This window comes from Electrophorus electricus, chromosome 23 (assembly GCF_013358815.1).
Source record: "Electrophorus electricus isolate fEleEle1 chromosome 23, fEleEle1.pri, whole genome shotgun sequence".
NCBI lineage: Eukaryota > Metazoa > Chordata > Actinopteri > Gymnotiformes > Gymnotidae > Electrophorus > Electrophorus electricus.
In genome coordinates, this window is record NC_049557.1 from 8624137 (window position 1) to 8638293 (window position 14157).

A 14157-nucleotide genomic window follows, 5' to 3' on the forward strand; every position below is an offset into this window, starting at 1 on the left:
GTTCCGAGCTGCCAGTTGCCAAAGGGACGCTCTCACACGCAGGAAGGAGACTCCAGGCCAGCGACAAGGTCACCCCCATTAATCATGCCACCATTCCAGTTCTCTTGTGTCTTTTTCTCCGCTCCTGGAGAGCATCATTGATCGGGAACAGCAGCTAATTCCCTGGAGGGGCATGGGGAACACATGGAAACACACCTTTAACTTGTTTCTAATCACTGGCTGGATGACCACACTGTGACCCAATGGCGTGAAAAGGATGGATGTCTTCCAGGAGAAGTGCATCGGATTAGCTTTGCTTTCCCACAAGGTTCTGTACTGACACCGTTGTTTATTTATTTATTTTGCAGGGTATGTTCTTTGTTGGGGCACCTGTGTTATGTGATGACTGTCAAAGAGGATCTTAAATACCACTGAGGCAGATTTTGATTTCTCAATGGAGGCATGGACTGTGGAGTTGATTATGAGAGGGATTTTGAAGGGTGAGAGTAATGAATGTTTTTGCTTCCTTGTTCGTTCATTTGTTCATTGTTTATTAGTCTTGCTGGCTGTAATCCTCTGTAGCCAAAGCGTCAGGAATGCTTCTGTAATGCTTCTCATCACGTGTCATGGGAGGAGAGGTGTCAAAGTGGGCACTAATGTAAGTTCTCAAACTCGCTGGTTTGTTTATGAGTGTGAGGAAAGAACAGACTGGCCCAGACAGAGTAGGAACTGCTCAGCTCAGGGAAAGGCTGGATTAAGGAACACTTCGTGGGAATACTCAAATACTAATTCATCTCAAGGTGAAGATTCTGGCATATTTACATTAAGTACAGTTAAATTACACCAGAATAAGCACTAAAATTAGCTGCTATTTCACAGTCAAAGATTGCCTTTTAGGACAACTTTAAAACTTTCCTCCCATATTTGCATTTGAAAACATTTACATATAAATGTAAAATATCTGCAAACATGATACATTGGATCACGTGTGTTCCAGTGTTCCAGTGTCACATACAGGAAACACTTATAAACTCAGTAGCCTATACAGTTGACATATTCAAACATAGTGTTCTTAAAATATTTGCATATGCAATAATAAAATGCAATAGTTATACCTTCATATACAAAACATAAAGAGAAATGTATAGAACATTCATGCATATACAGAAGAAACACATGAATATACAAATGTTAACTGAAAATTATGCATATGAAGTATATGTAATTAAAACCAATACAGAAATCTGCATTAAATTTAAGAGTGCTTTAACATTATTTTTTAATTCTACAACTACAGTAACCTTTTCAAATACTGTCTTAAGATGTCTTAAGTGCATTTAAAAAATATGTCTTAAAACATCTTTTTTGATGTCAAACCAAGTTTGTCAGGTACAACAGTGTGAGTATCAGACTCTAACTCTAACTCTATCTATCAGGTGTCTCTAATGAAGTGTCTGCTATATATATGTTCTAAAATTTCTTTATTATCATTCACAAATGTACTGAGAGGAAACAATACTCAGAGGTGTCTTAAGAGGACTCAAGGTGTTTTCAGAGGACTTAAGCATGTTCTCAGAGATAAGCCTGTTTTAATTGTATGACATCAAACTGTAGAAACTAAATAAAAAAAGAAACCTTTTGCAAATCTTTGGAATATTCTGCCATTTATGAAAAAATTAAGTGAAATATGACAGTTATGGACACTCAGATTCAAACATGAGTTGCTGTTAACGTGCTTAACAGGTATTCCTGTTTAACAAGCTCAATGAATTTTAAATGAATTGAAATACCGGCATTAGGAATATATTACATCTGCGCCACTGACATTTAACTGCAATGCGAAGGGTGCAAGTCAAGACCTTGTGCGAAGCGTTAGCTCAGGAAGGAAGAGCCCACCACAGTGGTACACACTCTAACTAATGAACCAATTATCTCTGCACTGCAACAGAGGAAGCCAAGGGAAGTAATGACTTCTCATCTACCTCCTTTCACCAGGAAATGAAGACTATCTTTGACATAGGGAAACATTTTAATTCTGACATTGTTTGTGTGTGTGTGTGTGTGTGTGTGTGTGTGTGTGTGTGTGTGTGTGTGTGTGTGTGTTATACAAGTCGAAATAGCCTTATGTTCTTCTTTAGGTCAAATGAATATTATTAATATTGGTCTATATCCATTCCTTCATTAATGTTCCAAACAGATTGATTTTCTATCTATAGCAATACTCCGCCATCTAGTGGCCAATATGTATAAAGCAAGTAAGCATGTGATTTTAACTTGCAGGAAATTGGAGCTGAACTGTCTATATTTGGCAAGTACTGGGTTTAATTTAGAGTGGAGAGACAATTTAGTACCAACTCACTTATCACTACCGTCATTACCGTATGCCGTCTGCTACCAAACCATGCGGCAAACTACAGGAATATGTATGGATAACCTGCAGGATTTACACTAGAGTTCTGATTCCTGGCAATAATCTTGCACAAACAGGGGCACTAAAAGGTGTTGTGCTCTAACATTACAGTGCAGTATGAGAAACTCAGTATGAATATGAAATAGCATAGATAGAATGGCGTGACTTTTTAAAACTACCTGTACGTATCGATATTAGAATCTAGTTAATGCGACCTGTGTCATATATATATATATATATGTATGTATGTGTGTTGGTTTTTTTTTTGTGTGTGTGTGTGTGTGTGTGTGTGTGTGTGTGTGTGTGTGTGTGTGTGTGTGCAGGTTGGTTCGTGCTCTATCCTGCTCTATCCTGTCTTAACCTCCTGTCTTTCTGCAGTGCCCCAAGGCGCTGTGGTTTCTGATAGAGAGGACGCTGTATGCAAATTGGCTGGCGCTTCTCATCGGTATGTGACTTATTGTAAAAGATAATGTGTGTGTGTCTGTAAAAGCGCCCTTGAGTATGAGAAAGGCGCTATATAAATGTTAACAACAACAACAACAACAATAATAATCTTTTTTAATACTACGAATACAAAAATTAAACACAAAGAAATTGTGGGGTCTAATTATATGACAAATACTTATTTGTAAATGTTAGATTACCAGGAAATGCGTTTCATAACACTGGTCATCACATTGGGAGACCTGCTATCTCATGGATAAGGTCCTATGAAATAACCGGCTCTTTTTAAATTGCTGTCCAAATATACTATTCACTGTGTAGAATCCAGATTAAAAATCTGTCACGTTTAAAACCTACTGTGAAATGGAAATCTGAAAATAACAAACTAGAACATCGCCAGATACACTCCTGTGGTTCAGGGACGAGAGCAAATCACGAATAACTCCAGGTGCAGTGCTGATGTTGAATTATTTAAGACCCACTGGCTTTCTCTCTCGTACAAGCGCTCACAAAGGTGATTTTGAACGCCGTTACTGCAGCCGACTTGTTGCCTTGCTAGCGAGTGGACAGATGCATAGAGCGCTGAAGAATCTCGTTGCTCTTCTCCTGGCATTATAACGATGCGATATTTTACCTGACGAACACAAGTTTGCATAGCATTTTCTCTACCGCAATTTAAATCTCGTTTATACACTTAAAACCAGGTTCGAGTATTTCACACCGTGTGACAGACTTGTTGCGAATAGTTAGATATGAAAGTGGGCGTCTGGTGGGAGGATGACATCACCGCCGATATGAGATGTTTCTCCTGCCAGAAAGCAGCTACACACTTACCATGGGTTTCACATCGCGGACACTCAACCGTGTCTCGCTGCTCAAAATATGTCCAATCGGTGAATAACCAAAAGTGGAATACGATAGTTTTCTCTTTTTTTCTGTAGGCAAATTTCTTCCTACGCGGTGACCTTCTTAGCTTGCTAAAGCGATTGCGAATGCGGAATAGTGAAGGCGTTCAAGAGCAGTCCTGGGTTTCTCTTTCGCTCAATGGAGTCACAGCCAGCGTTTAATCGCGAGGAGATCAACGGCACCGTGTGGGAAGTGCCGGAGAAATACGTGCGCTTGAAGCAAATCGGCACAGGAGCTTACGGCACTGTGTGGTGAGTTCGCTTGGCCGTGCGTTCAGTCCCGCAGGTTACGGTGTATGCCAGTTCCCCCCAACAGGCTTGTAACCACATTTGTGCAGTCCGCTGAACGATCGCGGGCTGCATCATGTGCAGTTCCCTGACTGCAGAACAGCATGCAGTCTGCTCAAGTTCCTTTGGTGAATTGCCGCGTGGATTGATTAGGCCTGTGCAGTATCTACCCTCGAATGGCGATCTAGCGCAGTAATCAACAGTTGTTTGGAAATGTGCTAAGATTTGCTACTTATGCCCTTAAATAAGTGCTGTAGTCATGTCGAGAAATCTTCCGCCCATTACACTTACTGTATATATCCGGCCTGTCTGCGGTGGAACTTCCATGTTCAGATGTTCAGATGTTTTGTTTGGAAACATGGTCCATTCTCACGTGAGTTCTCAAGTGGACAGTATAGAGACATATATAGGCCTACTCTAAAATCTGTCACTCGTTTTGTTTGTTTGTGATCTGATACAACTTTTTGGACATATAAGGTGGCTTTTGTGTACCTATTGTCTGTAATGTGCCTATGATCAGGTTATTCATTGTCTATGAAACACACCCAGTGGAAATGGAAATGTACTGAATTCCTTCAGCTCTAGTTGTAATTTCAGGCAAGTATTAAAACGTATGAAATGAATGCGGCATAGCCGTGTTTCATATTCCAACTGTTGTCATTCACATAAATTTCCTGTTGGGTTTTTGAAACCACTTTTGTAGCTGTGTGCGAAACAAAACAGTCTCAAAAGGAATAAGGACTGTGCAGTTCTCAGACCTGCTTCCAGTCAGCACTGTGGAGTCCAATAAACTCCTAGCACAAACTTCATCTCACTAAGTACCTGATTCAAAGTCATGTTGGTACAAGTTTTTACATAATGTGTGTTTTGGCAATACATTGCTTCTGTTATTTCATTTTTATGTAGGTTTTATTCCTAAGACATTTAATCCAGTAACTGCTGTGAAGTATGCAATTATTACATTGAAACTAATATGAAAAGTAATAATGCACTTACATGAGTGAGGAATGAGATCTGGGATTTTGAATCGTCAGGGGTTCATTTAATGAATCTTCTTCATTGATGTTACACAAAGCTCCCAAAACACCCCACTCTCATTATCCTTAGACTAACACGTATTTGTACCTACATTAAGGATGTGATGTTGAATGCCCAAACAATATATTTGATTAATTTCTTCTTCCAGTGTGTGAGAATGTTTGGGTAGGGCTGCTTTAATAGATGATGTGGCGTACAGCGTTGTGTACACTCAGCTGCGGCTGGACTGTGACCACTAATTTCCTCTCTCTCTTTACCACTTCACCTGTGGTTCTTCCCCTCTGTCTTCATCACTTCACCTCTGCCTGCCCGTCTGCCCCACAGCTCAGCGATCAACAGCAAAACCAACGAGAAAGTGGCCATCAAGAAGCTGCACAGACCCTTCCAGTCGGATATCTTTGCCAAGCGGGCCTATCGGGAGCTGAGGCTGCTCAAGCACATGAAACATGACAACGTGAGTTTCCTGTTCTGGGCGTCTGACTGCCACGCTGTTTTGCTTCATTAAGCCCACATTGAGGTGCAGACTTGTTTTCTAGGAGCACACGTGGTCCACCACTCCTCTTCCTCCATGCTTTCTTTCTGTGCTTCTGCTGGAAGTGACCTTGCAGAACCGAGTGGGTCGGACCTGGCCGAGGTCATTGCTTTACCGTCTATACAAGGAGAATGTTTATCCTTTATACAAGGAGCCGCACTGATGTTGTTTGTACCAAGTACCAATTAAGTGATGATGTAATTGCATGGGCTCAGTTTTAAATTTCACCCCAACAATCTCTCAAAGGTGAAAAATAAATGATTTGGAATATAACCAGTCTTCATTAATATTCATAATGTAGTTATGTGGTCACTGAAGTTTCTGACCTATATTTCTTAGTGGTTCTTATTTTATTATTATTGTTTTAATATTTAATAGCATTTTTGTTATTGTCTTATATTTAAAGTTTGAATGGAGTTTAAATGGAGTTTAATGGAGTCAGACCACAGATAGTGTCCATGCATCACTCTGAAATTCTCAAACAATTCTCCCGAATGACCTCCATTTTCTTTACCAAGATAATTAGTTCTCATAATCTTTAGTTTTCATGGTCTGTACACTCAAACTGCTCCACAGGTTGCTTTACTGCTCACATTTTTAAAATAGTTCACTTTGGCTGTTACATGCTCTGAAATGATTTATTAAAATATATGGCACAAGTGGTATCATGTTTAACACACACACACACACAATAATCAATAATGAGAGAGAACTAACTAAGAAAACTAAGCAGAAAGATACTGTCCATAGTAGAGGTCAGAAGGACCTTGCAGGACTTCAGGTTTCATTCTGGTCATGTCCTTTGTCTGTGTTTTGCTTTCCATGTTGCCAGTTTTACTTGTCGAGCCAAAAAAGATTTTAAAGTGTGGTAACAGCTAACAGCAGAAAGAAACAGGATAAATACCTTTGGCCTAAAGGTACAGTTAGTACAACTATCCATGAAGCTTTTAACACAGGTCACAGAGAGGTCCATGGTGATATCGACTGGCATCTGTCTGCCCAAGTAACACATTTAAAGTTTCCAGCAGCAAAAAAAACAGCAGTACCATCAGAACATGCACGTTCACGCCCAGCTCAGTAAAATACAGCATGTCTGCATATAAATATGGTGCAGATAGTTGCTTCCCCTCCGTCAAGAGGTCTTCTCTACATATAGAATGGGAATTTTCTGCCACAGGCTGAAGTAGGGAAATGTATTTAGTGAGCTTCCTGCTCCATTCACAGCGAGACGCAAGTTCATTTACTGTGGCTCACTTGCAGGAAGTGACCTGTGGGAATCTGTGGCTGGGTAAAGGGTGGAGGAGAGGAGCGATGATACAGCTTTGTTTTTCATAAACTCATGGGGCTCTCAGCTTTCCAGACGATTGACACACAAAAAGAAATAAAGAGAAAACACTGCTCACTATCCCTTTATGATTGTTAGCAGAGTCTGGCCCAGGTTCTCCATTTAAATGTCTCTCCATCTCTCAGGCACGGACAACAGATGATAAAAACATAAAAACACATTAGTAGGTTGCCCTAAATCATGCACTTGTGCAAAACATTTGTATTACCCAGTTAATTTATCCTATAGACAACTCTTGACCAAGCCTCCACTGCCATATAAGTCACTTATAATAACTTACGAATGAAAGTATTATTTTGAATATTAATAATGGAAGAGATATGAATTAAATATCAAACTAACTCTTTGTTGGTGTGGATTTAAGAAATGTCTGAATTTAGGTTTGATATAGTCTTATGTTTGAGAAGCAGAATATAAGCCAAAAACAATGATCTTAAGATCAGTACAGTAAAAACAGAACTATAATAAGTCATAACATGATGTTCATCATGTTATGGTGATTCATGCTTAAATCTCTTAATGCTCTTAATCTATTTAATACATCAAATTGTCATGATATTAATTCTCTTTTTTTTTCTTAGTCATAACTGCTTAGCCATACTTGTGTTTTCACAATATGTATGAATATTGCCTCAAGCGTACGCTGTCAGACTCTTAGACAAAAAATTGTCAGACTGTCAGAATAACCACATTTCAGATATAAGTGCGAATCCTGCTGTTTATTTGTTTATTTAGTTATCTATTTTGTCATTTCTAAGTATAGAGAAACATATTTAATTGTTGGTAGAGATTATGTTGAAAATGCTTGAAGTTCTTTTTAATGCCCTTTTTCCGGGTAGTCGATTGCTCTGGTTGCCAGCTTAGCCTATTCCTACCTGGTTAGGAATTTGTCATCAGCCAAACATTTGTTCAATGCTCAGGTCAAGACAGGACTTGTTTAGACTAGAGGCAAAATACTCTGTTAATAGCGTGTATAGATGGGCTTTGTCCTCACATGTCTCAATAAGGACCACATTATTGTTTCACTATCCACTGTGTCAGACACTTATGGTACAGTTTTTGCTGTCGTGAAGATAAGACGATTGTAACAGTATGATGATGCGACATGTGGCCAGTTGTGATCTCAAAGACTGATTTGTTTCTGCTAAAACGCCTTCTGCTTTCCTCCGGCTTCAGGTGATAGGCCTTCTGGATGTCTTCACTCCTGCCCACCGCCTGGAAACCTTTCAAGACTTGTGAGTGAAATTCGTTTCTACATGTTTCCTCATAACTGACTTATGCAGACGGTCGCTATTACACTGAGGCTACAAACAGCTTGAGCTGGTTTTCCTGGAAGATGATTTAATACAACTCTTTTCAGTTTTGTAGTCTGTATACATATACATATGCAAATGCATACAGCATAATAAAAAGGTTTACTTTGAGAGTCTATGTGGAATGCAAACTTTATGACGCAGTAACAGTGAAAAATAGTAGACTACTGTTGTAGAGCACAGTTTGTGCAGTGCACTGTGCATGAAACAGGACAAAAGATGGTCACAGATCTGGTGTTACGTTTCAGCTACCTGGTGATGCCATATATGTACACAGACCTTTCCAAGGTTCGAGGTGTGCTCACCGAAGACCGTGTACAGTTCCTTGTCTATCAGATGCTCTGTGGCCTGAAGGTGAGTCTACAGTCTACAGTCATTCAGTGTGAGTCTACAGTCAGTGAGCTAACTGACAGAAAATAAGGCTAAAGTTTTTCAGCTCAAATATATAAATTATACTGTTTTTCTTAACATGTGCACAGAAATGGTTTATAACAATTCTTGCATCTTCAGTGATCATCTTTTTCAAAACCATGCTGTTAAATCATACTGCACATGTCTAATTTCTGGAGAGTAACTCATGTTTTGGGGGATTTTTTTTTTAATCTCTCAACAGTACATTCACAGTGCTGGCATCATTCACAGGGTAAGTGTTTGGCAGCAAATGAACAGCATCTGTCACTAATCACGATTTCACCACAGGCTTGAATGACGCATGAGAGGTTTTGCAGTACTCCTCAGCAACAGTTTTAGAATAATTACCTGAATTTATAATCAAGATATTCAGATGATTCCAAATGAAAAATGATTACAATCAAGACATGCAAATGATTCTAAATGGACAAACATGCTACTTTTGAACATATGATCTGCATTTTTAAACAATTTATTCTGTTAATCTTTTGAATTATCAGAGTGATTCTTAAATATAGCAGTGACTTGTTAAGAATTTCTTAATTTGTTCCTATAAATCTCATGTTTTATATGTATCTGCTGCTTTGCTGAAAAGCTAAAAATGCCTCTAATACATAGAGTCAGCAGTTAGGTTTAGAATGTGTAAATTGCCCAAGGTGGATGTTCACAAGCAAGGACAAGTCTCTTGTTCCCAATTCCCATTCTGGCATTCACACCAACATTGTGACAAAGAATGTCAGGAAATCAGCTTGGGTCCTGCAAAGTATATATTCAATACTTGTTGATCTTTCTGAGGGGAGCAGATAGCTGAGAGGTGAGGAGAGCAGGAGAGGAGCAAAGTCACCATAGAGGTGAGCAGAGTAGGGGAAAAGAGGCGTCACATAAGAGCAGGGACAGACTATAGTCCTCACAGAAGTGAGGAGAGTAATAACTGGAGGTAGAGTCGAGGCTTTGATTCATCAGGTCACAACCAAGTCATTGCACCTGAGGCACCAGAGCAATGCTGTATAGTGCTTCCTCTGCGAAACACCTTTGCATGTTCAGAACTGTTTACCGCTGCAGAGAGTGCGTGCCCAAAGAAAGCACAGCAAGGGGTTTCACAACATGAAGTGATGCACAAGATGCAATGAGCACTGACTGCAAAGGAAAGCAGCAATAATCCACCCCGTATTGATCAGTTGCTTCTGCTCGAGGAAATTGTGCAACTGGCGATTATCTTCATAAACCTGCAGTGGATTTGTCAGTAGTAAATTAATCCCTTAGAGTACATAGGAGCCTACTCTTCTTAGAGTGAGCTCACACATGCTCTGTAGCAGTTTATTAAACAACAGCAGAGTAAATTCAGAGATAACAAGTGAGTTTACTATGCTGGTGCTTCAAGATTTCCAGTCCGAGCCTTTGGAATATGCTAACTAATCCACATTTTCATTCTGCTCTAGCACCCCACACAGCTGAGCCAGATCCTCTGAGTCTAGCAGGCTTTGTTTATCTGGCTCAAGTGTGCTGGGAGCGGAACATAGCAAAAATGTGGACTGTCTCAGAGTTTCACGGAGCTGGAGCCACTGTGCCTACACAGCAAAGCAAAGTGCATTGCTTAATTAACACCTAAGCTTTAGTCAAGATGGACATGAATGAATTCTGTAAGTGTTAGTTCAGCACTGTAGGTGTCGATTCATTACTGGGGTTGTTATGTTTTTCTTATTCCACTGAGATTTCACTGAGAACCACCTGCTGTGTTAATGTGTTTAAACCTTTAAAAAGTAGTAATGGAATTTACAGCCTAATGATGATAACAGACCATAATAAGTTATTTCAAAACTAATTAGTTATTTCACTAACAGTAATAGCCGAATCAGTACAAAACTGACGGGTCTGTGCCCTTAGATTCTTCTAAAATTGATCATTGCACTCTGTCCTCTAATCGTGAATAATTCAGTGCAGGCATCGCTGAATTACCTTTCACCTGCAGAAATTTATGGATCATTGTTTTCGTTTTCAGGATCTAAAACCGGGCAACCTGGCTGTGAATCAAGACTGCGAGCTGAAGGTTGGTTAGCATTGCTCTGGCTTGGTGGCCCTGAAGTCGTGTGGAGGATGTCAATGTGGTTGAAGCCCTCGGAGATGTGGGAGGTGCTAATGGGGTCTTGTCACCGCGTCTGCAGATCCTGGACTTCGGCCTGGCTCGGCATGCCGAAGCAGAGATGACGGGTTACGTGGTGACGAGATGGTACCGAGCACCTGAGGTTATTCTAAACTGGATGCACTACACCAAAACAGGCAAGTCAGTCCATCACAACTTTTATTTGCATTGCACCTTTAGGGCTGGTTTACCAGGCAATGATTGATCTCAGTCATAGACTGAAGGAGGTGCTTTATGAAGATCAATCATTGACATAACACAATTATTATTTGGTTGGCAAACCTTTGTCAACACAGGATTAAAAATGACTTGATTACATGATTGTGGATGCTAAGTTATTAACACATCAGTGACACTGCTAAGTGGAATGTTCTTCATCACCTAACCATACCCAGCCTACAGAGGTCTTATAATAAAAACGTAACTACAGATTGATAGCTGATTGATGGCTTGAACCACAAACAAGATAGCTGACCTAATTTTATATGACAACAAATGGACTGTTGACTCAAAATGTAAATGTTAGTTGGCTGGGGAGAGTGTTTGTCTATGGTTTGGCGGGGGGGGGGGGGGGGTTGTTTGTTTTGTTCTGTTTTGTTTTTGTGTGAGTGTGTGTGTACAATATGCTCAAAATCATTTTAGTGTATTCAACCCTTAGTGTTATGTTCTACAACAGTACATTTATGTAAATACAAGTGTCCAATAAAGATAATGGAGTATAATAATTGTTGACTCCTCTGTAGTGGATATCTGGTCAGTTGGGTGCATAATGGGAGAAATGTTCAATGGAAAGACACTCTTCAAAGGGAAAGATTGTATCCTTTAATATTCACTTTCAGTATCATTTTTTTTTTCAGTCAACACATTAATAAGCACTTTAACTCATTGCAGGGAACCCCACGTAGCCTTTTCTTTGTGTCTTCCTTCTGGAAAAAAGAAAAGACATGCATTCACTGGCATTAAACAAGTTACAATAATGTTCTTTAACTCTTGGAATTCAGATATGGACCAGCTTACTCAAATAATGAAGGTAACAGGGACACCTGGCCCAGAATTCATAGAGAAACTAGAAAGCCAGGAGGTAAGACAGGTTGTTTACAGCATGTTTACTGGACGTTAACTCAAACATTTAATAATCTGAAGTGGCCAAATTTGGATCTACGTACCTCTGAACTTCATTTGAATTGTTACGTTTTTTGTTTGTTTGTTTGTTTGTTTTTTTAAGCTTCCCCAACGGTATGCAAATGATCAATGTTAAATATGTTATCTATGTTGATGACTTTATCTCTATCTCTGCTTTAATCTCTGTTGTGAGAATAGGCAAAGAACTACGTGAAGTCACTTCCCTGTTATCCTCGGAAAGATTTCTCTTTACTCTTTCCCAGGGCCAGTGAACAAGGTGAGTGGGCTGATTTGAGGAAATGGCACATCAACTTCGTTATGATCTGCTATGACAGGTAACCAGTTTTTAGCATTGCAAAAAACAAAAGTCTTAATAGCAAGAACATCATTAGAAAACCATGTCTACTAAAATGTGCAGTGTATAACTATAGAAGTAAACTATGTTATAGCTGTCCTAGGGTTTGTCCTTCAGTAACTGCAAGTTTGTTTCAGTGAATAAGCTACAGAACCTTAAATGAGGGTAGTCTCCTACCTCATTATTATCTGTGCTATATATGGAGTGTTTTTCCTCCATTCACCTACACTAAACTGATATTTACCTCAGCGGTGGATCTTCTGGAGAAGATGCTAGTTTTAGATGCGGACGCCCGCGTTACTGCTGATGGTGCACTGGCCCACAGTTATTTCGATGGACTGCGGGATCCAGAGGACTGTCCAGAACCCAAGCCATATGATGACAGTTATGACAATGCCACACTGCCCCTAGAGGAGTGGAAGCGTAAGTACACGAATATCATGGTTGTCTAAACGATCTGTTAATATTGTTGCTGTAATATTCTTAGTGTGTGATGAGCAATAATCATCCTAAACTGTTTGTTGTTGAACAGGATTATCATTCAAAGAAGTGAAGAGTTTTGTTCCATTCCCAAGAAGAGACTCAAGGAGGAGAAACACTTTAACAATGTCTTAGTGATGTTCTACTTGTGATTTATGTTACACTATATCAATCACAGCAAGACACTTTGGCAGATATCAGTGCAAAGGAATAGTGAAAAGGAGAAATGTTTACACATATCACAAACACATATGAAAAAACATTTTATGAAAACCTGTGAGGCCTCAGTAATCCTTTTTTTGTGGACCTGATAAGTAGACTTAAAGATGTACTGCTGTTACAGTGGAGACTACCTTTCATATGTTGCCAGTTTGCCTTGAAGTGATATGTTACAACAGCTTTAGAGTCATATGAAAAGATTCCAGATATTATGCTTTGAATATTTTACTTTGAACTAGTCATGTAGGCTATTGGTGTGGCTTTTATGCTCAGGATAATTATATATATATATATATATATATATATATATATATATATATATATATTATCTCCCCGTTTCACATGTACATCATACAAACCCAGATGACAATGGCTTCAGTAACTGTGCAGTTAGAGAACATGGCCCCTAACCACGTAGGGGACCAGGTTAACCCAGGAGACACCCATCCAGTACGAGTGTTTACCTCCATTTAAAACGTGTGGTAACACAGTCGTCAGCTGTAGGAAAAACAGTCGGAAATACAAATACGACTAAGTACATGCCAAATGTTCTCGCGGGACGAGAGTTCAGACACAATCGTGTGAGATGTAGGAAGGTCTGGCTTGCTTTTTTTATTTGACCTGACTTTATTGTACAAAGATGTCATGATTATTGATTTTCAACACTTTAGACATTTGGCCTTACATTATGCTAGTGTTGGTATGATACTGCTCTAGTAGCTGTAAATATTTAGAGATAAACTGAATGATAGTTTGCCAAAGTAAAATAAAATTAAGTGATTAATTTGTTTGCGACGCAAATCTTTGTGAGACATAAATTTGAAGCATTTAAACTGTTAAGCTGCACATTTACGCAATACGACCATTTGTCAGTTATGTGAATGAATGTAGTCATATTTTAATTAAACGTTAAATGCCGTACAAAGTACTATTTTGATGGACCAAAAAAGAAAACGTTCTCATGTTGCTTTTGGCCTTGTGCTTAAGCTCCAACTCGTGGTATGCAGCGCCCCTGTACATACTGGTCAAATCTTTGAGTGCAAGTTGCTAGTTGCCAACCAATAGTTGCGTTTAGTTTAGCCAGCAGGTTGTGGAGAAAGGGTAGCAACCACTGCACCTTAACCATGAACAGAGGCTCCTGCAAGAGGGTTTGATGTACATGGCGTTAATAGGTGG

General features: G+C 39.4%; 1 protein-coding gene across 2 annotated transcripts; it reads left to right on the plus strand.

The window, feature by feature from the left end:
- The first annotated feature begins 2988 nt into the window (after positions 1-2988).
- mapk13 (mitogen-activated protein kinase 13) lies at positions 2989-13190 on the plus strand. Of its 2 annotated transcripts, XM_027009999.2 has the most exons (12): positions 2994-3990; positions 5389-5518; positions 8118-8176; positions 8503-8608; positions 8868-8897; positions 10665-10712; positions 10828-10942; positions 11549-11620; positions 11807-11886; positions 12126-12204; positions 12532-12705; positions 12815-13190. In XM_027009999.2, the coding sequence occupies exons 1-12, from the start codon at positions 3878-3880 to the stop codon at positions 12895-12897; spliced, it is 1089 nt and encodes a 362-aa protein (XP_026865800.1). In that variant the 5' UTR covers positions 2994-3877; the 3' UTR covers positions 12898-13190. The 2 variants fall into 2 exon arrangements, with proteins under 2 accessions (XP_026865802.1, XP_026865800.1); XM_027010001.2 differs by lacking the exon at positions 12815-13190 and having other exon boundaries at positions 2989-3990; positions 12126-12262; positions 12532-12679.
- The last annotated feature ends 967 nt before the right edge of the window (positions 13191-14157 follow it).

What these genes read in the sequence shown, in the direction of transcription:
- mapk13 (XM_027009999.2), top strand. Translation starts at nt 3,878, where the DNA reads ATGGAGTCACAGCCAGCGTTTAATCGCGAGGAGATCAACGGCACCGTG. An exon ending in CTGGAAACCTTTCAAGACTT is followed by an intron (nt 8,177 to 8,502) that starts GTGAGTGAAATT and finishes GTTACGTTTCAG; the next exon opens with CTACCTGGTGATGCCATATA. An exon ending in AGATGCTCTGTGGCCTGAAG is followed by an intron (nt 8,609 to 8,867) that starts GTGAGTCTACAG and finishes ATCTCTCAACAG; the next exon opens with TACATTCACAGTGCTGGCAT.